We start from the raw sequence: 24,589 nt of genomic DNA, 5'->3' as shown, positions 1-24,589 counted from the left end.
TATTCTTTTGTCCAAATGCAAATTAGCCCACCAATCCTCATTTTACAGCAAGAATTATTTTCAATTCAATTTAAATTGACCACCATTTATGAATAAGGTATATAACCATTGTCAAGCAACAAGACCAATTATAGGCTGCTTCGTTCCCAGGGCATGGCTTTCCGGTAGTTATGTCATCAACACAGGAAATAATGATAACACGCAGAGAGTGGGTTTGGCAAATGCCAAAATGTGTTCATTTTTTTGGCAAAACATTGAAAAGACGCTTAGCGCCACTTGACAGCGTGTATAGGTTAACAAACACATGGAATAATGTTTGGGCAATATTCTTTTCTAATATATGGCGATGTTCTCATAACGTCACCCATTATTATTAATATGCCAACCAGGACCTAACTGGCTGTTGAAACAATGACTTCTTTTGTTCCGTGGTTGGCACCTTTCAATATCAAAAGAAATACTACGTCAATGTTTATAAACAAGAGACTAGCTAGAGTGTCAACTGGAGTATTGCCTCCTGGATTTCCTGGATGAGCTCTAAACTTGAGCCCGTGATATGGTTACGTTATACTGGTCACATTGGCATGCATGGAGACGTGGACGGGCGTACGGTCGTACGGTGACCAAAATCAAATTTTCTCGCATCGATGTGTTACCATATTTTCTTAATTATGGTGCTCTGCGCGTGCCTCCCCTGTTACCCATGGTTCGCACGCCTGAGCTCCGCTATGAATGCTACATTATTATGCAAATACAACGCACAAAGAATCTTAATCCCGGGAGAATTGGATACAACATTGAGTTAGCCACTTAGGTCTATTCGATAAAGGTGGGCAGACACGAGGGGTCATGTTGCAGCGACATGTTTCAGCGCCAAAAAATCTTGATCAGTGCACACTGAAGTGACATGTAGCAGGGACGTATAGCGGGGACAAAATCACAACATGTGCAGAAACATGAAAATGTTGCGGTTACATGTTTCAGAGATATGTTGTAGTCCCCTTGCCCGTGTGAACTGATAATTTTACAATTGTGCAACACCAATTTAAGGGTTAATTCGTCCCCGCGACGTGTCCCATGAAGTTCAAGTTCTTGAACTTCATTGGACAAGTCGCTGCAACATATCCTTGAAACATTTACCCGCAACCTTTTCATGTGTGTGCAAATGTTGTAATTTTGTCCCTGCAACATGCCCCTGCAGCATAACCCCTCGTGTCTGGCCACCTTAAAGACTATACATGAAAGAAACATGTACTTGGTTCATTAAAATAAAATGGTCTTTACATAATGTACTCTGCTTGAAAAAGTTGATCATCTGACCACTTCCACAAACATTAGCATTCGAAAGGCTTGGTTCAGGAGTGAACATAAAGTGCACTTTTTGGGCGAACGTAAGAGAAGAGATTCTTAGAGTTCTATTTAAGGTTTGTAGTATATTATTGCCGTTGCCCCTTGATAGTTTCAAGTTGATTGTACGCTTGAAGTTTTGATTTCTTTTTACCGGTTAAATGTAGGTTGCGTTGCGCCACTGGGTATGGAAAGTGGAGCAATCACCGATTCGCAGATAACCGGCTCTTCACAGTGGGGTAGTGCTTATGCCCCTAGACAAGGAAGACTGCAGTTTAAGAATACTAATAGAAAAGTAGGAAGCTGGTCATCTGGAAAAAACGACTTAAACCAATGGCTGCGTATTGATCTCGGAAGCTATACCACAGTGACTGGACTAGCGACCCAAGGCAGACATGGACTTGATCCTTATGATCAGTATGTTACAGCATACAGGTTACAGTACAGCAATGATGGAATTGTCTTCCACTTTTACAAAGAGCCAGGTCGAACCTCACCAAAGGTGAGGATATTTTCATCTTTTAGACTCGGCTTTCGGATTTATTCTAGGCTAGCTCGGCTACAATTTTGTATCTTGCTGTATACATTGTCGGCAGCCTCTTTAGCTGGCACAAACGTTTGCAGCAAAATTAGCAAAAAATCTAAAGACTATAATTAAGCCAAATAATTTTTTTAAAGTAAGCCATCTCTCATTCATATGCATTATTCTCTTATCTATTCGTATCTCATTCATTGATGTGTGTTTTTTGTGGTAATAATGATGGCACCCTCTTTCTGCTGTAGTTAAACTACAAAATAAGGCCGTTCGTATCATTGATGATATTCCTTTAATGGAACCCATAACTCCTCATTATGCATCCTTAAATTTTCTGGAATTCCCTGATATTGTCAAACTTAATACTTGTCCGCTTTTTTATAATTACTTGGGCGGTAATACGTTTCCCACTCTCACCATAATTCGAGTATCTGAGCAACATAGATATAATAGCACTCGTAGTGCTTCTTCTCATTTAGTTATAATTGAATTTTTTAGAAGTGATTAAAAGAGATATTGCCCAAATGTTATTGGCATTACATGTTTAACAATATTTCATTGGAAATTCGCAACAAACGCACTCAGAATTTGTCCCAAATGGCACTTAAGGAGGCTCGAAAACGGTTTCAACACTTAGAAGACTCTCTGTGTAGATCGAGTAACGCTACAACACTCTATCACGTAACAACAATGTTATGGTACCATATGAAACACCGATTATTTCCAAACAAGATGTGATCATTATTATGATGTAATACGCTAGCTTGGCAACGGGAAAGCCCAGCAAAAAAGGCCTATATTTTAGATTTACTTGCTCATGTCTCAAAAACGAACTCGTTGACCTCCCTTTTTCACAAAATTAAGGTGGCTCTGAATCCACCACATAGAATTTTTTAAAACTTTGCAGAAAGTTTCATCATGCCCTTGTGATTTCCTTTCAGAAATAAAAAATGAGGGTCACCGAGTTAGTTTTTGGGATGTAAGCAACTAAAGACGAAAAAAAGGGTGTTTTTAGCAGTAACCAATAGTTAGGAAGTGCGGGCGGTCGTCTGTTGTGTGATGGAACAGACATTGAGGACAGCGTGGGAGAAGCGGGGGAAAGCGCGGGGCTGTGGATTCGTGCTGTTCATTTATTTATTATTATTATTATTATTATTATTATTATTATTATAGTTGTTGTTAGGGCTAGTGTCAACAGAGGAAACCAGGTCGAAATTGAAATAGAGAAATAATTATTTTTGTATTCTAGAGGTAGAAAATCCAGAAAGTAGTTCTTCGTCAAGTGGCTAACGGAATAGGAATTTGGAAGTGTAGGTCTTAGAGGGAGATGGTAAGACCGACGGAAAACTCTTGGAGGGAGGACAAGAACCAAAACTTAACTGAACGCCTAAATGGCGTGGACGCAAAGAAGACGCTCTTTAAATGGAATGAAAATTTTATTGAAAATAAACGCAATTACTTAGATAAGTCAAAACGGTAACAAGTGTTTAAAGTGCCCCTGTGACCAAAAAATCTATTCATATTTTTCTTTGGATTTCAAAACTATGTTAACAAAACACTAAGTGACCCACGTTTTAAGCCTTGATTTCAAAAAGACACCTCTTTATTTTAACTGTAATTTTCCTATTTAATGGTCCGCCATTACTAACATTATGTTCTTGAGAGAGCTGGATCGAGGAGAAAATGACGTCAAAGGCTGACTAGTTTAAGAATGCAATACGTGTGTACGCCGCAGAATTAATATGCAGCACGGGGGTTTTGGGCTTTCAGACTTTTAAACTCACGCTTTGCATAAATAATAAGCTGCGTTCACACGCTGAAATTTTAAGCTAGTGAGCCTCTGACGTCACGTTTCCCTGGATCCAACCGTCTGAGGTCCAATCGGTCAGTTTTGAACGTGAGTAATGACGGAACGTGAAATCCAAAAATTACACTCAAAGTAAACGGCCTTTGGATAAAAATCAAAGCTCAAAATTTTGCCAGTCAGGTGTTAAGCAAACACACTTTCAAAATCTGAAGGAAAAAAGGAAGTGGTTTTTTTTTTTTATCACAGGGGCACATTAAGAACAGTTAATAACAGGAACATGTTTACAAGTAGAAAGTCAACAAAGATGAAACAGTAACTGTCAAAAACTAACTAATATTTGATGGGTTAAGTAAACTGACATTTTTTATTCCTGTTGGATTTTGTATTGCCCAATAAAAATATTGCTTTAGGTATAAATCAACACAACACTTCTGTCGTTTATTGTGCTACATGTAATTGATAATTTATTTTATGAAATGTGACTTCGTATCATATTGAAGAGAAATATTTTGTATACCAAGAAGAGCTTTCGTGATTTCATGAAATTTTGCTTGCATGATTGAATTGACCTTGAGAACGAATTTTTGCGTGTTGTTGAAGGCTGTGAACCATATATCTTTCCCATCTATCTTTGCACACAATTGTGCTGTAATCCCTAATTATGCAGATGCAAATCTCCGGGATGTAGCAAAACTTGGGCAAGTAGTTAGCTTATAATTTAAATTAAAGGGGCTTGAGAGTGCAAGGCCAACAATAACGAAACAGTAACTGTCAAAAACTAGACTAGTAACTTGATGGGTTGAGTAAAGTCACTCTGTTTGTTTATGTTGAATTTTGTATTGCCCTCTTAAAATATTGCTCTAGGTATAAATAACCATTACACTTTTGTTTTGCACGTTTTTTGTGCTAATTGATAATGTCTTTGATAAAATTTGAGTTGGCATCATAGCACAGAGAGATATTCTCTAGACCAAGAAGAGCTCCGTGATTTCATGAGATTTTGCTTGCATGGTCAAATTGACCTTGAGAAGCAATTTGTGCATGGCATCGTTGAACGCTGTGAACCATGTATCTTTCCCATCTATCTCTGCACACGATCGCTCTGTGATCCCTGATTTTGTAGATGCAAATCTCTGGGACGTGCCACAACTTGGGCAAGTAATTACCTCACAATTTAAAATACTACGATTCTCAGTTGAGTATGACACTAGGGAACTTTGAAGACAAATGTCTCGGCCGCTGCTATGCCAGAAACGATGGTGAATGTGTCGTCTATGAAGCGTTTGTAGAAGTCGGGAATATTTCCGTCTGCTCTCAGTTTCACTTCAATTGAGCTCATGAATGCATTTGCAATGAGTGGACCGAGGGGCGAACCCATTGATTTGAAGTCTTGAAAGAGATTGTCCTTTAAGGTCACTGTTGCCTCTTGAACCAACAGGCAAATTTAGAAGACAGTGAATTAATATTGCATCTATGTTGAATGAGGCTTTTCCCGTGGTAGCAGTTACAATGCAAGATTGACCAAGAAAGTTACGCAATGCATTTATGAGATAAGACTTACCTGTCCCTGCTTCAACAGTTATTATCAAATGTAAAGGAGCTTGAAGGTGAGGATTTTGAAAATGCTCTTGCACTAGATGGAATGCCTTTGATTGCATTGCGCTGAAAGTAGAAATGTCTATGTTGTGATTTTGGACTTGTCTTCCGAATGTTTGTTTCTTGCTTGTTATCTAACGGGGCATTTCTAAAATCTGTTGAGGAGTATATGGACTTGTGTGAATGTGCCAATTGTGATCATTTGTTAGTCCTTCATTGTCATTTAAGTTGTGATGTGAAAAGTCTGCTCAAATCATCCACTCTTCTCTTTCTTGGTGTTGATTTATATCTTCAGAGTGACTTTGCTCTGAGTGAAATTCAATTTCTCGAAGTTTATCATGCCAATCAGGAACATGGAATTGTGCATATGGAGTTTGCAAAAAGGCTTTCCACTCAATTATCAAAGTTTCATCAGACTCTTCTTTGTTGCCCCATACTGAATCTTGACTTACACTCCATGGCTTGTGTCTGATCAGCTGATATTTACAGTAGAGTCCATACTTTGGACCTTCAGGATTTGAAGAGTATGTGGAGAAAAGTCTTTGTATGATATTGTCTGGCTGATTTATGAGTTTTCCATTTGAAAATTTATAGTTTGTTGCAAACTCAAGAAAATTTAAGACTATTAAATCCTGTTTGGCAGATGCTTGATATTGTTGTCGTCTAGCATATACATCAAGAAAAGAGGCATTAGTCACAATGTCATTATCAGACAATCTTCGATTCAGATTAAGTCGCCTAGAGCCATTTAAGCTTACACGAGTTACTTTGAATGAACAGCTGACAAATTTTAAAAATAACAAATGATGCATTGTTTCCTGGGCAGAAAAATCCATTTGACCAAGTGTTTTCATTACAGTTCTCTTAACAATTCTGGAGGCATCAGTATTATCTTCGGAATTTTTTTTACTATATTGTCAAAAAAATTGTTTGAGAATATGTGATCTGGTCTCACTTTTTGCAGCATATTTAGCCAGGTACTCTACACAGGCATGGTAATCTGTAACTACTTGAATATCACAGTTTGCTCTGCAGCCCTGCAACTGAAGGCGATGTTGGTTATTAATTCTCGTATCATTTCTTTCAGTAGCAATTTGGATTTTGTATTTCTCTGTTTTGTCTTTTGTGTGAAGGCGATGTTGGTTACTAATTCTCGTATCATTTCTTTCAGTAGCAATTTGGATTTTGTATTTCTCTGTTTTGTCTTTTGTGTGAATAGGTTCAAACTGCAATGTTGTTTTATCACAATGATCTATTGGGAAGTTAAATCTGCACCTTGCTTCATTGTCATTTGCTTTTCTTTTCAAACAATATGCAGAACCGCAACGAGTATGTCTTTGAATAGTATTGAGTAACTCTTCATAATCAGTATCAGTCATGTTAGCATCTACATTTATTTTTTTTTTTTGACACGGGTGAATTACAGGTTTAATGCAATTATTTTCTTTTGGACTATTTGGATTATACGTAGACAGTAGTTAATCAACCTACTTGCAGATTGTAGCTTCAGCTGCTTCTCCATCTTTAATTATAGCAATGTCTCCATCTTTTGACATTTTTTTTTCTAAATGCCCTTTAAGAGCGATTTCATTCAGTCTGCATAGCCCTGGGTCATTCTTTAATTTTGCTACACCATGGCAACGAATGGTACCTCTAGACTGCTACTGAAATCTATACCAGTGCCATTCAGCATCAAGTGAATCCTATAAACAGTGTTTTATAAAGTTTTGTAAGCGTTGTGTGAAGAACCAATCAACAATGTGTGGATTGTTAATTACATACTGTCTTCTGATGTCAGAAGAGATAGATGTTACCATCTGTCCATCATTTCCTACTAGAAGAGCATGCAGCTCTGGCCAGTTCATATCAGCTGATAAAAATGTGAAAAAGAATGTTGGAGGTCCAACGTGTTGTATAATCGCCTTCAAGTGTCGTCTTTTACCTTGTGCCAGTAAGCATTTGATCCAGATATGTTACTGATGTAACGTGAAAGCGTGGCCATGAATACATTTGCGCTGTTGTTTACAACCATTTCTCGCAGTTCATCTATAGTTAGATATTGTTCTCCAGGATTCTGTTTTAAGAACATGTCACTTTGTTGCAAAAATTCAGTGCTCTTTGAATCATGTTTAAAGCCCAATAAGAAAATATTGGATGCTGCGCGAAACGATATTGCTAAAAGCCATTTTTCTTCTCTGCAAATTTGCACAAATGCTTATTATTATTATTTTTTGCTTAAAGTTACAAGTTTGTGTAAAGATGGATTAGTTGTATCACCATTTCCATCAGGGAATAATGTCGGAAAGTAGTGTATTCATTTAAAGGACTGTTTTCTACACAGGGCCAATTAATTTGTCTCTGAAATTGTTGTTGAATGAATTCAATTTCTTGCTGTTCTACATTTGGCATAGGAAGTACACTAGACGTATCAATATTTCTATTGAAGACAACATCTTCCTCATCAAGTGTTGAGGGGCCTCTATCCGGAATGTATTATAAGTCATCATTTAAATTAGCAGTGTCTTGTGTTTCAACTGGAAGAAGGTCACCTGGTGCAGAATTGTTAGGTAAAGAGTTTAATGCATCTTGATTTAATTCGACATCCGAATAATGGTGATTGTGTTTCAGCAGCCAGAAAAGTGCATCTGCTACAACTTGCCTCCTTACATTTAGAGTTTTGAATGAGTTTTCTTTTCTCGAGATTTAGCTAGTTCACCAACATTCCGGAGCAAATTAACACACTGAATACACCCTTTGGCCACCTTGTTTTAAAGTGGTACAAATTCGAGCTAACATATTTATATGCTTGCTGGATCATGCTTATGAAGTGCTGTTAGCAAATATCAAAATGGAATGCCAAAGGTGGCCAGGAAAGCTTTTAATATGGGGGAGGTCTGGAACCCAGTTTAATGCCATGGTAACAGAACTGTTAAGCTCTTATTGTGGAGTACATTTATTAGAATCTTACTGCAAAAAATCAAAAATTTCTGATACAAATTGGCTGAGATATCTCTCTTCATCAGATTTGAACAAAATTTGGTTGAGTGTATGACGTCATCACTTGGCCAATTTGCATAGTTTAAAAACTCGAATATCTCTGGAACGAAAAGAGATATTTGAAAAAAGTAAACGGCATTTTTCTTTTCACGCAGACTACTTGTTTATGTTTCAAAATGGCTTAGATAGGGAAGATGTGATATTCGTCATAGTACCACTTTAAATATATATGCATTATTGGAAGTGCCCGGACAATTAACATTTCTTAAACTTGAGTTAAACCAGAACGTGCATTGGGCACTGTAGAAGGTACCATATCATTTTCTTTGGAAATTTTTTTTGGAAGATCTTTCTCTCTAGAGCACCTTGAACACTGATAAGTGGGAAGTTTGTTCAACTTACTATTTACAAATCTAATATTCATTTGCCTTATGGAAATTGTTCATGTTAGTCCTAGCCCACTTTTGTTTGTGAATACCTCTATCACTTTGCGTGTGAAAGCTAGCAAAGTAATCATTTTTCTCCAGGACTTTATGTTTATTTTGGGCATGTGGCTCCTTTGCAGTTCCGGTTGTACCACTTTTTTTGGCCTGTGATTTATTTGTAGTTGCTGTTGTATTGTTGCTTTTGACATATGATTTGTTTGCAGTTGCTATGCTAGTTTTCGCAGTACATATTGTATTGTTTGATTCATGTGAACTGTTATCAGACACTTCTGTATCACTGTTTTTGGCAAGTGAATTGTTTGCAAATGCTACTGCATTGCTGTTTTGGGCATGCAAGGTATTTGCTGTTGGTTTTGTTTTGCTATTTTGTGTATGTGGGTTCTTAGCTTTCAATAAATAACTCCAGCCTCTCTTACTACAGTGTGAAATACAGGAGTTCCGTGATACTTGTGAGAAATGGCTCAAAAAAAGCAATCACCACAGCCACCAACATCAAATGGTTGTAGCCCTTTTAAAGATAGTCTTTCTGTTAAGCGACTATATGGATTATTTTCATGATTGAGATTTGTCTGCACTAATTTTTCATCATCATAATTCATTCCTCCATTGAGACGTTGCAGCGAAGAAAACTTTCTTGCACAATTTCCCAGCTCGCTCATTTTTTAGAAGAAATGCAAATATTCTGCTCGTGATGTTCAAGCGAGACTCTGATAGCAACCGTGATACTTCTAATTCATTTGGGTACCGTGTAGTTTTCATTTGCAGTGAGACGTTGCTGGGTCGACTTTTTGATGCAACCAAACTGGGTTGAGTTTAAATTGAAGCTTATGGAAGCTTTCAGAAAACATGGTACGCACTACTCCCCTTGAGAAAATAAGTTTACTTGAGAGAACTGGAAAAAGCGTTTAATTTTGTGGATCATTAACTTTGCAAATCACTTATATCTTACCGAAAATTCGCAGTTCAGCCTCTCCTGGCTTCGAGCCCCGTTCGTCGTTGCTTGTACGAGGAAACGCAATTCAGCCTCTCCTGGCCTCTCCGTTTGTTGTTTTTTGTACAAGTAAACGCAGTTCAGCCGCTCCTGCCCTCTCCTTTCGTCGTTGCTTGTACGAGTAAACGCTGGACGTGGCATGTGCTTCGGAAAACTACATTTGCTAATTCACGTGAAAATTCACATGACCCATGCCAAGAACCTTGAATTCAACACCAGGGTCTTTGCTCCGCCGTTTGCTCACATACCATTCATTCTAGTTGTAACAACAAAGGAATGGCAAGAATGTCCACACATTTGCTTCGAGCCGGCTTTAGTGCTGAACGCTTTAAGAAAGTGCCGCTGGCCACCGACGTCAAGATTAGTCTGCGTGCTCGCTTTTGCTCCCTTACAATACTAAAGAAAAGTTTACATAAAACAGCACATACAAAAGGAGGCAGGGATGAGCAAGGTTGAATGGATTGCAACTAAGGTTTTTGTTAAATTTTATTTTGAAAACGGTTCAATCTTAACAGTTTTTCAAAGTTCATCTCTGTGGTTTGTAACATACAGTGTCTATGCTCGGCAAAGATATTTTTGTCACGAAGCTTTGATTCGTGGTGTTCAAAAGTAATTTCTGGGTTAACGTCAAGTTGTATAGCCAGCAGGGATGAGTGATTGATGAAATTACAAAAACTTAACTGTACTGCCGTGACACAACCCCTTTTCCATTTTTATGTCTTTTTTAGGTCTTCTCAGGAAATACAGATCGAGACTCAATTGTTCACAACAGAATAAACCCTTCAATCAAAGCACGCTACATCACGCTACGGCCAACTGCATGGAATAAACATATATCAATGAGGATGGAACTGTACGGCTGTGCAGGTACCACTTGACTGTTTGCAGGCCTCTGCTCCAGTTATTTGTAGGGACAGTATTCTTCTATAGAAGCACCGCCATTTTGTTTTAATTTTGTTTTAATTTTTTTTAATTTTTATTTTTTAAGTGCAATGTGGGGTAGAATATCAAGTTTACCAACAAGTAAACGTTTCCTTTCCCAACACTCGAACCCCCAAGTGGGAAGTTTAATAGAGATCGACGTCAGGCCAAACCCCTTAACATCGTTGGCCAATATATGGCGGTGTTGAATAAGCAGCTGTAATAATAATAACAATAACAATAACAATAATAATAATAATAATAATAATAATAATAATAATAACGATGATGATGATGATGAAGACGAAGATGATGATGATGATGATGATGATAAAAAGAAGAAGAAGAAGAAGAAGAAGAAGAAGAAGAAGAAGAAGAAGAAGAAGAAGTACCTTTCCTTTAACACGATAGTTTATTTAACACGATAGTTTTCAAAGCTGGTAACTTGTGGGGTCTTGCATAAAATAACCAACAAAATATTAAAACTGTATATTTAAATTAAATATTAAAATTAAAAACAACCATAAAGTTATCCTATAAAAGTAGGTCAACGTACTATTGAAACTCCGGCAAAATTATCTTATCATATCATAAGGTCAAAAGATCCTTAAAACTTACAGTTTCCGCTCCCCTGTATACGAATACTCTTGGTAAGTAACTCCGATAGTTAACCGTTGTTTCCATTCTGGAAAAGCTTTGCGATCTCTATCTTATAATGTAGATCGATAGTTATCCAGTGGTCAAATTCTAATACCTTACACTAAGGCATATCTTTTCTTAAATTGAAGATAATTCTTGCTGCTCTAGAGTGCAACCACTCTCTTACCTGTAAAAAAATCCGAGCTACCTAGTGCACGAACCCCGCTAAACAAGGGCATACTTAAAGAGGGCAGGACCGTTTTGCAATCGAAATCTTTCAGAACATTTCGAGGTAAGAACCTGGAACGTTTTAGCAAGTCAAGTTTATTGGCAAAGCTTTTTTTAGCTCCGATACAAATGATGTCCAGGCAAGTCTGTTATCAGCTATCATTCCGAAAAGTCTAATCGATGTATCCAACTCCAGATTTGAGTCCCATCGACACTGTAAACAGGCATGGTGAGGTCGGTCATGGTGAGTTACGAAATCGAGTAGTTGAAAAACATGTGCCCAGTGGCTAAAATTGGCCATTTTATCCGGTCTAAAGTCTAAAGCGTCAAACGGCTATGATCTGATGAAGGCCCCAAAGGTTTAAAGGGAATAGAATAGCTCCATAAGGTCGCAATAGTAGCAAGTATGATAAATACTGTAGGAAACAGACAACTTTTTTAAAAGACATGTCTCGGCATGCTTATGCCATCATCAGTTTAATGAGTTCCTAAGTGTGAACTCATTAAAATGAGGATGGCATAAGCATGCCGAAACATGTCTTTAAAAAAGTTGTCTGTTTCCTACAATAGAATAGCTTCTGTGTTTGACAAATATAGAACCTAGGTTTATTTTCCCGTTTAGTCGTTAATCGCAGCATTGGCTCTAACAATGCTCTATTGATATATTTTGAATGATGAACCAATTGACCATATTCGTATTCTTAGTATTGGACTAGAATTAGTTTGCAATGGAGGCTAATGTTAAAAGGTATTTGCATTGAAAAGATTCCCCTTCATTAGCCTCCATTGCAAGCTATAAGAAGCAACAAAAGTGCTTGAGACACTGAATTGGAAAGACCGCAATAAGAAAAAAAAAAACACCTTAACGTTACATTTTCCACTTGCACCTCCCCGTCTCCCTCCGGCAATGTTGGCAACGGATAAAGGAAGTGTTGGTGATAAGAAAACAACATTGTGAGGGGGGATGGGTTACATGGAAAGATTTGGGAGGGAGAGATTTTTTCGAGATTCCGTAAAAGGGCAAAGTATCTCAACGTTTTTGGCACTTCCAGTCCAATACTGAGAACACGAATATGGTCTATTGTATGGCTTCTCTCATGTCCCTTTTGCACAAACGTAGGGTGCACTGAGCCTCTTGGTTTGGAGGACAATGATATTTTCGATGTCCAGTTAAGTGCCTCATCTCAGTGGAATGAGAATCACTCTCCTCAGCATGGAAGACTTCGTATGAAAGCTAAGGCAAACAGCGGCGGATGCTGGTCAGCTCTTAGCAGTGACTTTCACCAATGGCTGCAAGTGGATCTTGGTAGCGATAGCACAGTGACACGTGTTGCCACTCAAGGAAGCAATGAAGACGACCAATGGGTTAGCAAGTATCGGTTGCAGTACAGCCTTTCTGGAATCAAATTCAAGTTCTGCAAAAGAAGAAAAAGTAGCGTAGCAAAGGTAATCCTTCAGGCGTCTTTTTCCAGAGCGAGTGTAATCAACTTCTCTTCTGCGAATTTAGTTTCACCGAAATAAACGGTAGCACTATTTAACATCACAAAAATTGATGCTTGGCCTCGTATTGAAAACGAAGGTTACTTAAACTTTTTCGAGTTCAGATAATCGCAAAAAATTAAAGTTTCCTGCATCAGTTGCCTGCATGGTGCCACAAAAGGAAATAAATTTTGCGAGGCGTCTAAATTTTCGTAGCTTTCAAGTAGCGTAGTTCCAAGGTTTCAAGGTTTCAAGGTTTTTATTTGCCATGATTACATATAATGTACCGATTTAATAAAGAAAATACAAAAAATTGTAAAAAAGGCGAGGAAGCCCATAAAGAAACTATAAGAGCTTATGGAGCTATGGGCTTCCTCAAATTAGACTAAGAAATTAAGTTTAAGATAGCACCGGGACGTAATACAATATATTATTAAAAAGACGAAAGAGTGCACACACACATTTATCCTTAAAAATACAAAAGCGTAAATACTTCGAAGAATTTGATGCTACTAACGATAAAGAAGAAATCTTTTAAGGTTTTTGCAAAACTGAGCGGTAGATCCAGATGACTTAATTTGACTGTCAAGAGAATTGAAAAATTTAGGGCCTTGGAAGCGGATTGAAACTTTCGTATATTAGTTCAAACTAATAGAATATAAAAATTGGAATTGGATGAGTTTCTAGTGTTATAAGGATGAATATAATTAGCCAGTGTAAACATGTCATTAAATGAATTCGGAAGTAAACCTTTAGAGAAGAAAAACATAAACTTGCCTAAATGAAACAAAACAACATTACTGAATTTTAAAACTTCGAGATCTCGAAAAATAGGATCTGTATGGGAATCCGTATGAACGGAAACCCTATGCAAACCCTATTCCCCTATGGGAATCCGTGTGAACGGAAATCCTAAATGCACGAATTTTCAACCGGAAGAATCTTCGTCCGGTCCCGTGTGGATGTAACAAAATTTTCGGTAATAATATCTTGCCTGTTTGTAAAGAGGAAGAAACACATTTCATTAACATAAATCATGTTTGAAAGATGCCCAGGGTCAAATCTGTTGATCAGTGGAATCTTAACTGTTGACGGTGACTCATTCACCTTCTCGACCTAGTCCAGGGGAGCAAGGTTAAAAGAGTGGTGATAGCACTCTTCTTCCACAAATGTGACCCGAGTTCGATGCCGAGTTCGATGCCTAGACGCGCCGTCTTAAGTGGGGTGAGTTTGTTAGCTCTTTACTCTGTTCCGAGAGGCTTTTCCCCTCTCCTCAAAAACCAACGGTTCATTTGAGTTAAAAAAAAAAATGGTTTCTGTGTACCATGCCCTCAATAATTTCCCCAGCGCTAAAAGAGTTGACGCTAAATAAAGTCCATTCATTCCGTGTCAATAGCTGATGAAGTTAGTTTTTAAAGAAACTGAGGCACTGTATCGCTGTTTTGTTTGACACAGGAAAGTTTAAAATTGGTACCATAAGGGGATTAAAAAGATCGGACCTTCCCATAAACGTCTTCGTTCTTACCTATGACCAAGGTTTAACGCTAGAAACTTGAGCTTTGGCTGAGCTATCCTCTGTGGTCAATGAACTTGCCGATTCGGTTGTTGCTACTAGATTTTTGTTACCCATATTAGAGCCAGACCGCTCAGTTTCGTCCTGCGCTCACAGTGGCGTTTCACTTTTTTAGGTGTTTGATGGCAATGTTGACAGGAACACCATTGTGTTAAACAAGTTAACCCAATCAATCAATACCCGTTTTGTCCGCTTTTTGCCTGTGGAGTGGCATAATCGTATATCAATGAGAGTAGAAGTGTATGGATGCCCAGGTACTTGCCTAATCATGTCTGGTAATTATCAAGTGTAACAGATGTTATGAGTTGTCTTAGATAGCTCATTTAAGAATAAAAAAGAATAAGCACAACTGTTCGTGACAAGTAAATTGGGAAAACCCAGTTATTTAGATAAAATCAAATAAGAGGAATAATTCTAAAGCTCAATCCCTTGTCCTCGAATAATTTTTAGTGTCACGGACTGGTTATTTTTTTTTTACTTACGGAAACGGACTGATTTATTCTTGAAACAAAGTAGAGTTGCTTATTATGTGGATCTTTCAAAAAAATGGGTGCAGCATGACATTTGAAGTTTTGGCTAAGGAATACTTTTCGAACATCGTTTTTCTCTAAAGATCCTTATACCAAAACAGGTCTTTTTATCGTTTCTTTCTCTTTTTATATTTAGCTTGCGTAACTCCTCTTGGAATGGAAAGTGAGGAAATTGCCGCCTCTCAAATCAGCGCATCCACAGTGCGAGATAGTAACAGCCCTGCACGACTTGCAAGGTTGAACCTGAAAGCAGAAGGCAACATTCCCGGGTGCTGGTCCGCCATGACAAATGACCTTGACCAATGGCTTCAAGTAGATCTGTTAGATTACATTACAGTAACACGTGTAGCAACTCAAGGACGCAATGGCCGCAAAGAGTGGGTGGCCAAGTACAAGATAGGATATAGTGATGATGGAGCAAAGTTTGAGATTTGCCGTGATTCAGAGGCCACCACGCCGAAGGTATACTAATTTTATGATATCTTACGAAGTAAAAAGATTCCTCTATCTTTGAATGCCTCCGATTAACTGAATAGACCAGTGTTTCTTGTCATTGTCAGTCGATATAATTAGATAGTAGCAGAAAAAATATAATCATTTTGGTGTTTCAGATCGATACAGGTTTGCCTCGTTTTGTTCAACCACCCTGCCGGCAGTCCGCCATCTTGAATTTGTTTTCGAGTGGCCGTAATTTTGATTAATTTTGGTCTAGGCATCTGGGTGGTATGAACATCGTTTTTTTTTTCTTTTATCAAAAAAAGGTGATCACAACTGTGTCGTGTGTGTTTCCTTTATCAGGTGTTTGATGGAAACAAAGATAGTAATACAGTTGTGTACAACAGACTTCATCCTCCAGTCACTGCACGGTATATACGACTAATGCCTGTTAAGTGGTATGGACATATATCAATGAGAATGGAGCTGTACGGTTGCCCAGGTAATGCATTTATTAAAGTAGTCTGATCGTACGAAGGCCCAAAATACCTCGCACTATCTCCCCAACCAACCAAAAGCGAAATCAGACCAAGTTGAGGCTATCGTTGGCGTGTCTTCTTACGCTTGCAGCCATCTACACCTATTTTACTTCGAGTCCAGACTTAAAAACGCTAGTTTGTCTTGTATTAGTAAATAACGGCTTTTTTTTTCCTTGAAAAGATGATTGAGGTGCTTACTGAGCGCAAAATAACTCAAGGTCTCTGACAAATAAAGGTCAGATGCCATTTTCTTTATTCTCTTGTGCCTTTTCATGAGGTTTCAAATTTAGATATGTCGCGCAATTCTGCGCAATGTGTTCGGCTTGATGAGATAAGCCATGAACTGGCGCTCTTTAGTTCGTACGGCAACGATAAAAGTGCGCTGAGAATGTAATTTAGTAGGTACTATAAAATAGCCATCTCGTAACTTGAACTCCAGCTTTTGTTAACAATTCAACGGCTCCACCTCGGAATTTATCGCGTGGGGTAATTTGCACTTCCTCATTGGTTGGCAGGTAGGTTGGTAGGTAGGTTGTCTTTATTTATAAACGATATATTTAAAAGCTGGAAGCTTGTGGGGTCGTGTACAATACGTTACGTAGATATTAAAAGATAAATAAAATGAGCTTTTAAAATAAATCACAATACATTACTTAGATATTGAAATGTAAACAAAATGAACTTTTACAATATATTACAACTAATTTATATATCCAATACAATTAAATGCAATTTATGGACGGTACCTACTAATTCAACGATATTTTTGCCCCAGTTTATAGACCTTATTCATAAATGGCAGTCACATTTATATTCTTTTGTCCAAGTGCAAATTAGCCTACCAAGCCTCATTTTAGAGCAAGAATTCTTTTCAATTCACTGTATGGTATCCAGGCTTGGTAGGCTAATTTGCACTTGGACAAAAGAATTATAAATTGACCGCCATTTATGAATAAGGTCTATGATAATCCAAAAAGAAAATTGGGGGTAACCACGCAAATTGAAGCCCAATTATTTCTCAAAAATGCATGGTTACCCACAATTTTCTTTTTGGATACCAAGAGTACTTCATAAGATCTACTATCTCCGGATGCTTTTGAACTGCGCAAAATAATCCCTGCATTAGTAAGCATCACCGATAGGAAACCCGAGTATCTCGAGATGCGCAGAGCGTATGCGCAATAACAATAGTAGGCACCGTCCTTAAAGCGTATTGAGAGTTATCAACGCGACATAGAAATAAATTATATACAAAATCTTCAAGTTTAAAACTAGCGTCGAGGCTGACAATACGTTAAATTTAGCGGCCTTAAAAAGATCTCAAGTTTTGAGCTTTTTTGCAAGGTTACCTTGACTTGTGTCAGCAAAGTCAGCATATTTAGAGGACAGCATGTTCGACAGGACAGTGCCTCTATATGCGATGGAGTCCTTTATAAAACGTGTTTTGAAACGTGGTACCAGTAGTGTGGCGCGTGCTCTAATTGAATATGAGAGATCGCGTTTCTTCGCCATACAGTTTATTAGGGTGCTAGGCAGTCTTCCGTTATAAGCCTTATGCATGCATTTAAAAATAGCTAATTTATAGTAAAAACGAATAGTGGACCACTCTTTCGGTAAATTGAAAATAATTCTACCCAGTGTACAATGCAGCCTTTCTAAAGAATCTAGAATATCGGAGCCAGTGCACCCCATAAAATAAGGCCATAGTTCAAGCTGGGCAATATAACCCTCAAATAATAATCGTGAAGAATTTTTCTTGGCAGAAACCTCTGCTTTCTTTAATTAGCATAGTTTGTTCACAAAGCTCTTCATAAGCTTCTTAAGCTCTCCTATGCTGCACTGCAGTCTTAAGAGTCGTTATTTAATGACCGAGTGAGAGTGGAAAGAGACTAATTAACCGAAGTGGTATAATCAGTGCCATCCGACGACAAGAGAATCGCACCCGATGTGAATTGACTCCACCTTTTACCATTTAACCGGTAGGGTGCGCTTCAGCGCTTGGCATGGAAACTAAAGAAATCCCAGATGCTCAGATCAATGCTTCTTCACAGCTTGATGAAGATAATGCTCCAGGACAGGCCAGATTACACCTAAAGAGGATAGGTGACAAACAAGGGGGATGGTCAGCACTTACAAATGATTTTAACCAATGGCTTCTTGTGGATCTTGGTAGCTTGACCATGGTAACGCGTGTAGCCACGCAAGGAAAGAATGGATTCGACCAATGGGTATCCAGATACAGGTTACAGTACAGTATCGATGGAGCCCAATACAGTTACATCACGAAGTCCGCCAACAGTTCTGCACAGGTGACTATCATTTCGCACTTTACACAACTTTCATTTGGGTCCTCACGTAGGACTGCATCCCCTGGTTGTCCCCAAGCACTTCATTCTTTTTTTGTCTACAAAAAAAACCACTGCTTTGATTGGAGACCAATGAATGATACTTAGTGTTATCGGAAACTAACTTTTATTCCGAGTACAGCCACCTCTCCTGTAATAATTTACTCCTATATGAAATTTTTCGCGTCTTAATTTTGTTAAAATTTCAGGTATTTTATGGAAATAAGGACAGCGAGACTGTTGTTTACGGCATTTTGACTCCTCCTGTCTTGACGCGCTTTATCCGAATTTTACCAGTCGAATGGCATAATCACGTATCAGTAAGGCTTGAGCTCTACGGATGCACAGGTATTAAACAATGACTTGAAAGTGCAAATCATTTTTTTTTTTGCGTGTTTTAGTTGCAATAAATGGATGGATATCTGTTCTGTTATATCTTCCCTAAAAGAAAACTGAATGAAATTACTTTCACTAAAGTGAACCGAAGACAACTTGAATAGAGCAGGGGAAAAACTTGTGCAATCGATTATGTCACCACTCAGTCTGGTTTATGGTGACACAAGATTTTTGCCGATTTCGCCTGCAAAAAAAAGTGTGCCAGATTATGATGGTAATAGTAGTTCACGCATTAAATTCTGTCGGTTGTTTTCATTTGACAACAGAATATTGATGCGAAGAAGTTATACTCGCACTTAAGTGGGCAATTTAGGCAAATGTCTCTTATAAACGCCTGAAAATTTCTGGTAGCTTCAAAGGGAGCCACTCATGACTGCTTCGAACCAATGGGTCCTGCGATGCAGGTGCAATGCTCTACTAACTGAGCTATGAAGCCGCACAGTTGGGATCAGGTCAATGTCTTTCATTCCTTAGTCCTTTACACGAGAACACATGAGCCTAACAAATTAACCTGCTCCCAATTGTGTGGCCTCATAGCTCAGTTAATAGAGTATTGCACCGACATCGCAGGGGTCATGGCTTCGAATCCCGTTGAAGCCGTCTGAGTTCTTGACGCGTCTATATAGAAAAAGTGATAATTGCTTAAAATTTCCAGCTTAGTACCTACAACCGGCACTTCAAATATACATTCATTCATTTGTTAATTATTCATCTTACCCCTGATGTTTTAAAGGTGCAAAAGATTGACTCGTCAGTTTGACTCGATGAGGATTGGCAAAGACACAAGTGGCACACATGGTTGATGACAATGCAATGCGTGCGGCGTGGAAATTATTCTCTGCATGCGAAAGTGTTCCAAAGTCTTCCACCGAGGATTTCGGTCTTACCCTTTAACTGTCAATTTCCGCTTACTCGTCAATGGGGACCCCCCTCGGGGGCTTAAAGAGTTAAATATTTAACCAAAATTCCACCTGATTTTTTGGCGCTCGCATTTTGAACATCCGAACGAAAATAGAATGATCTTTTTCCAAGAGTGCCTCAATGTTTAACAATAATACCCTTGTTTTCAAATATCTCACTTTTTATAGCTTCCGTTGCCATGACGACTGCACGACCTCTGTGGTCAACGATCACCACAGTTGCAGTCACCTCATCCAATGAAACGGAGATGACTTCTATTCCAATGACTGACGTTACACCGAAAGAGCCTCGAAGTGCTAAAAATCATGAAAAAGGTTTCAAAGGAAAAGGTATGGATTACTTTATTTTAAATATGTAAGCATGTAAATAATTATCGCGCACTTTCTCACAATTCATAAACGAATGGGAGATCTGCACCACGGCAAAGCATAATTTTCCAAACATGTTAAAAATGTTGGAATCCTTTTCGTATCAACACTGCTGGGTCTAAGGTAGTTGATCTTTGGTTTGTAAATCGATAAATCCTTTCACTTGGACAGGAAGCAAGGATTTCGGAATGCGAGTATGAATTAAAAACGAGTAGTTCTGGATCAATTTATAAATTTACAAGTGAACAAACGTCGCATTTACAGTGAGATCAGTTTTTTAGATTTCCATTGTGAGATATGTACTTGTACAGCTATCCTGGCTTGTTTTTCTTCTCTTGTAGGGTCTAGCGTTGAAGTTATAGTCACACCCGTGTTGGTGTGTATTTTTATTGCTGTCATCATATTGGCTGTGTACTTTTACCGAAAAAGGTGAGATGTGGATCAGGTCAATGTGCAAATCCTGAAGTTTCATTCTTTAAAAAAAACAAGTGGCATGGGGAGTGAAAGCTTTACCGTTTACCGCAGCTTGTTTTAAGATTTACATTTCTGGGTCATTCCCATAGGAAAATTAGAGGAGGAAATTCCCAAATTTCCACTGACAATATGGCTTAATTGGGTTGGTCATATTTGCTCAAAACAACACGGTAACCATCTTTTAGTTGATTATTGCGCGTAATTACCATAAACGATCGATGAGTTGGTAAATGGTTGGTGGCAACTATAGAGACCCGAGATGACGTGTGCTAAATAATCATGTTCTAGGAATAGAGCTAAAAAGAATGATGGCGGAAAAGTGTTATTCCGGAGGTAAGATTGATCAATAATGTATATGAAAGCGAATGACATGCGATTATTTGCATTATCTTGTAAGCCCCCTCTTTAAATCGGTTAAAACCATATCCAATTTTCTGACAACCACACATTACACCCTGCTGAAGTGATACCACCAATTTCATTTGTATTCCCATTAACTGTTGTTGTAATTCACTCGATTGCTTCCTCGTCCATTTTGATGCATTTTTTGTTATACAGAAAGCCTGCGAGTTGATCCCTCGAGGACAGTGAGCTGCTTTACCCTCTTTTTTCTCCCCATAACTTGCTGTGTCTTGAAATGCTATTTACCGGAAGCTAGGCCTAAAAGAAAGATAACTAAAAGTGTCAATAAAGCTTAAGAAAACAAATCTTTGTTGATGCTTCAGATTTCTTGGTAACAAAATCAGCTAACCATATCTTCTGTCCTGGTTTTCTGACTCGTGCAGGATCTCCTTCATTCAAGACTTGCAGGTCTTCCACATTTTAGTTGTAGTATTGTTCCTGAATTATTGCACGCAGGCTAGACTTTGTTTAATACTCTGGGTAGGATATTGTGGTTCCAATTACGTGGGAGTGGTTGGCAAGCGGGTTCTTGTGTGGCGTTCCGTTAGCATCTGTTTAAAATGAAGAGTATGATTTCTTTCGAGATGCCACAAGTAGTATCAGCATGAGAACGACAAAATCTGACTGATCCAAAAACCCCAAACGAAAGAGCTGTGATAAACTCTTTCGTGACGATATTCACAGTAATGTTAACTTAAATGAAGATACATATCGCGGACCTTTTCCTCCAATTCAGTAGACAAAAAGTGGTTTCTTTTCTTTTTTTTTTTTTTTTTCAATGCTAAGATTAAGTGCTAAGATGCACTGTTTGACGCTTTTACGTTGAAGCATAAAGGAGCGTCTTGTACCAGTTTTCCATCTCGTTGCGATTTAAACCAAAAGAAGACCATTTTAAGGTTTTGCTTCAAGACTGCTGAAAATGTTGAAGATAATAGTTTTCACTAAACGTTGCCTTTTGAGGCTCAAACGCTCAATTCGACATCTAGGACATAAGTTGTGGAATTCTCTCTGAGGCTGTGATAGTATAAGAACATCGAGAACCTTTTAAACTGATTTTATAAATCATTTTCCATTTCATCTGTGCTGTATGTGTTTTTGTATAATTCTAGTCTTAGGTGAATGCAGATTTTTTCCCAAGGACTACTTTCATTCAATTTCCCGCGCTTAAGCTTTATCTCTTCTGAGATCGGAAATTGGAGATGAAGCCCTACTAGGGGTTTCAGGGAACAAGATAACATGGCTTATTTGAACTGGGGAACAGGCTGGGGAACAAAAGCCATGTCTTCAAAATGCAACTGTTTGTGACGTTATCATCTTTAAAGAAAAAATGAAGAGAGAAGATGTTTTGAAATGAAAGTTTGAAAGATCACTTTAGTTAAACAGTTGCAAAGATAGAAGCTCGATAAAATCCAGAAGAACACAGGCACAGCTGTGAAAATAGCGACTGCCCTACTGGCTATTCAGTATACATTTCATTAATACAATTTTTGTTAGAAAAGCAACAATTTATATATATATTAGTAACTTTATATTTTTGAATTTTTTTGTATTTTTTTAAAACTTGAAAACTTTGACGTTGTTATTTAGGTCAAACAGTAATGACTCAGTCGACTCAGAGGTAAAGTTTTAAAGACAGGTAAGGCTTAAGATAGCTTAACAGTTTCCTGCCCAGCATTCAACGCTATTCAAAGAGACAAAGAAAAAATGTCATCAAGAACTGATCTCTAGGCTACTGAAATTGTTATTGTCATATAATTGTTATGGGGCTCAAAACGAGAACAAATATTTTTCCTCCTTACGTGACACTGCTTATTATATTATCAATATGTTGATCGTTTCTGACAGTGTTATTCTTACCATTTCCACCTTTAAAATGGTGCCACGAGGTCGCCGAAACATCGTTCTCTTTTATGTTTTTTTACTACTACTACTTTATTATTATTATTATTATTAGTAGTAGTAGTAGTATTAGTATTAGTATTAGTATTAGTATTAGTATTAGTATTAGTATTAGTATTAGTATTAGTATTAGTATTATTATTATTATTATTATTATTATTATTATTATTACCAAAACTTCTTAGCAGCACGAAGTAAGATATCGCTTTTTAGTTTATTTCTCATTTGTCAACTGACGATGGATGATGTTTCATCCGAAACATGTATTGATTAAATATGAATTTCAAATATATTATTATTATTATTATTATTATTATAACGCAGATTTGCTGTATTTTTTTTTTTTGCCCTTGTCCATTTGAAAGTTGCTTCGAATTCTGGTTGGTCCGATTGTCTTCTAACAAGCAAGCTAAAAGCTAAATAACACGTTTGAATTTGCTTTACTGACAGGGTCCAGTTGAGGTCCTGGAATATCCAACTCAAGGCAACGGAAGAGGACAGACTTGATGAATTCCATGCATTTATTCAAATTATACTATAACTGATTCCATTAGGAAATATGAGACTTGATTCAAATGCAAAATGTTACACGCAATGATCCAAGAACATATTCTCAGTAGCAATAATAGTAATGTAACTTTAAGTTAATATAGCATACAGCCCGCTACACAAATAACAGATTAATTTGACCAATTTATCAACAAGCTCGCAAAAATTGCAGTGATCTTTACGTGGGCCAAAACTACGATCGTCCTTCAGGTATGATTTGCGAACCCGCACGAAGTAGGCCATTTAACTAGGTTTTAGTCATCCATACTAGAAATCAGAAGTCGTAACGAACTTCGACCCCTGAGACAAGAAGTTGTTTAAGATATTCATGAATAAAATAGATTATGATCTCCCATAAGCCTTTTCTCTGTACCTTACATTAAAGCAAACTAACCAGAAACATATTTTTCAGAACTGATTCCAATGCTTGGAGCTAATTATCAAAGTAAGGGCTTACACCAAGTCAATTAAAAAAAAAAAGAAAAAAACCCAAATAATTGAATAATCAAAATTTGTTTCCGAGTACCCCGTAGACAACAGCACAGCTCAAAAAAACACAACAACAATAATATATTTATTCGATTTTTATCGTGATTTTTATCTTTTGCTGTTCAACCATCGTAATTTTTTTTTTTTTTTGAAGTTCACCAGTATGGCCCACCATTCGTAAACACGAAAAGAAAATTCGAATCTTTCACACACCGGATCAAAAAATACCTAATTAGCAAGGCCTAATCGGAATAACAATGGCTCCCTTGTCGTCCGCCATTTTAGTCCGGTATATGAGGGAGTCGCGGTGCCCTCATGGTTAGTGCGCGCGACTCCGGATCGGGGCCTGGCCTGGGACATTGTGTTGTTTCTTGGGAAAGACACTTTACTCCCACGGTGCCTCTCTCCACCCAGGTGTATAAATGAGTACCGGCGAATTTAATGCTGGGGGTAACCCTGCGATGGACTGGCATCCCATCCAGGAAGGGGGGGGGGTAGAAATACTCCTAGTCGCTTCATGCTACAGAAACCGGAGATAAGCGCCGACCCGATGGGCCTTCTAGGCTCGTAAGCAGACTTTACCATATAAAAGTCTACCCCGAACTTCGTAATGATTCCGAAATATCGAAATGGTTCCGTGGGTTCGGAATGGTACCCATTATTGAAATAGTTCCAAAAGTCGC

At 38.0% G+C, this 24,589-nt stretch overlaps 1 protein-coding gene across 2 annotated transcripts in view; it reads left to right on the top strand.

The window, feature by feature from the left end:
- Positions 1 to 23,867, top strand: part of LOC137974041 (uncharacterized) — a 145,569-nt gene extending 121,702 nt beyond the window's left edge. The window contains exons 21-33 of one of the 2 annotated variants that reach the window (XM_068820961.1): positions 1,515 to 1,849; positions 10,448 to 10,586; positions 12,628 to 12,953; positions 14,675 to 14,813; positions 15,226 to 15,551; positions 15,888 to 16,026; positions 18,047 to 18,372; positions 18,618 to 18,756; positions 19,893 to 20,054; positions 20,435 to 20,522; positions 20,856 to 20,900; positions 22,557 to 22,605; positions 23,319 to 23,866. In XM_068820961.1, the coding sequence (XP_068677062.1) occupies positions 1,515 to 1,849; positions 10,448 to 10,586; positions 12,628 to 12,953; positions 14,675 to 14,813; positions 15,226 to 15,551; positions 15,888 to 16,026; positions 18,047 to 18,372; positions 18,618 to 18,756; positions 19,893 to 20,054; positions 20,435 to 20,522; positions 20,856 to 20,900; positions 22,557 to 22,599 (2,207 nt within the window). In that variant the 3' untranslated portion in view covers positions 22,600 to 22,605; positions 23,319 to 23,866. Of the gene's footprint in view, positions 1 to 1,514; positions 1,850 to 10,447; positions 10,587 to 12,627; positions 12,954 to 14,674; positions 14,814 to 15,225; positions 15,552 to 15,887; positions 16,027 to 18,046; positions 18,373 to 18,617; positions 18,757 to 19,892; positions 20,055 to 20,434; positions 20,523 to 20,855; positions 20,901 to 22,556; positions 22,606 to 23,318 lie in introns of both variants that reach the window. The other variant, XM_068820962.1, reaches the window with a different exon arrangement.
- Positions 23,868 to 24,589: the final 722 nt, after the last annotated feature.

This window comes from Montipora foliosa, chromosome 10, assembly GCF_036669935.1.
Source record: "Montipora foliosa isolate CH-2021 chromosome 10, ASM3666993v2, whole genome shotgun sequence".
Taxonomy (NCBI): Eukaryota; Metazoa; Cnidaria; class Anthozoa; order Scleractinia; family Acroporidae; genus Montipora; species Montipora foliosa.
The sequence above is the reverse complement of the archived record's forward strand: the minus strand, read 5'-3'. Positions and strand labels throughout refer to the sequence as shown.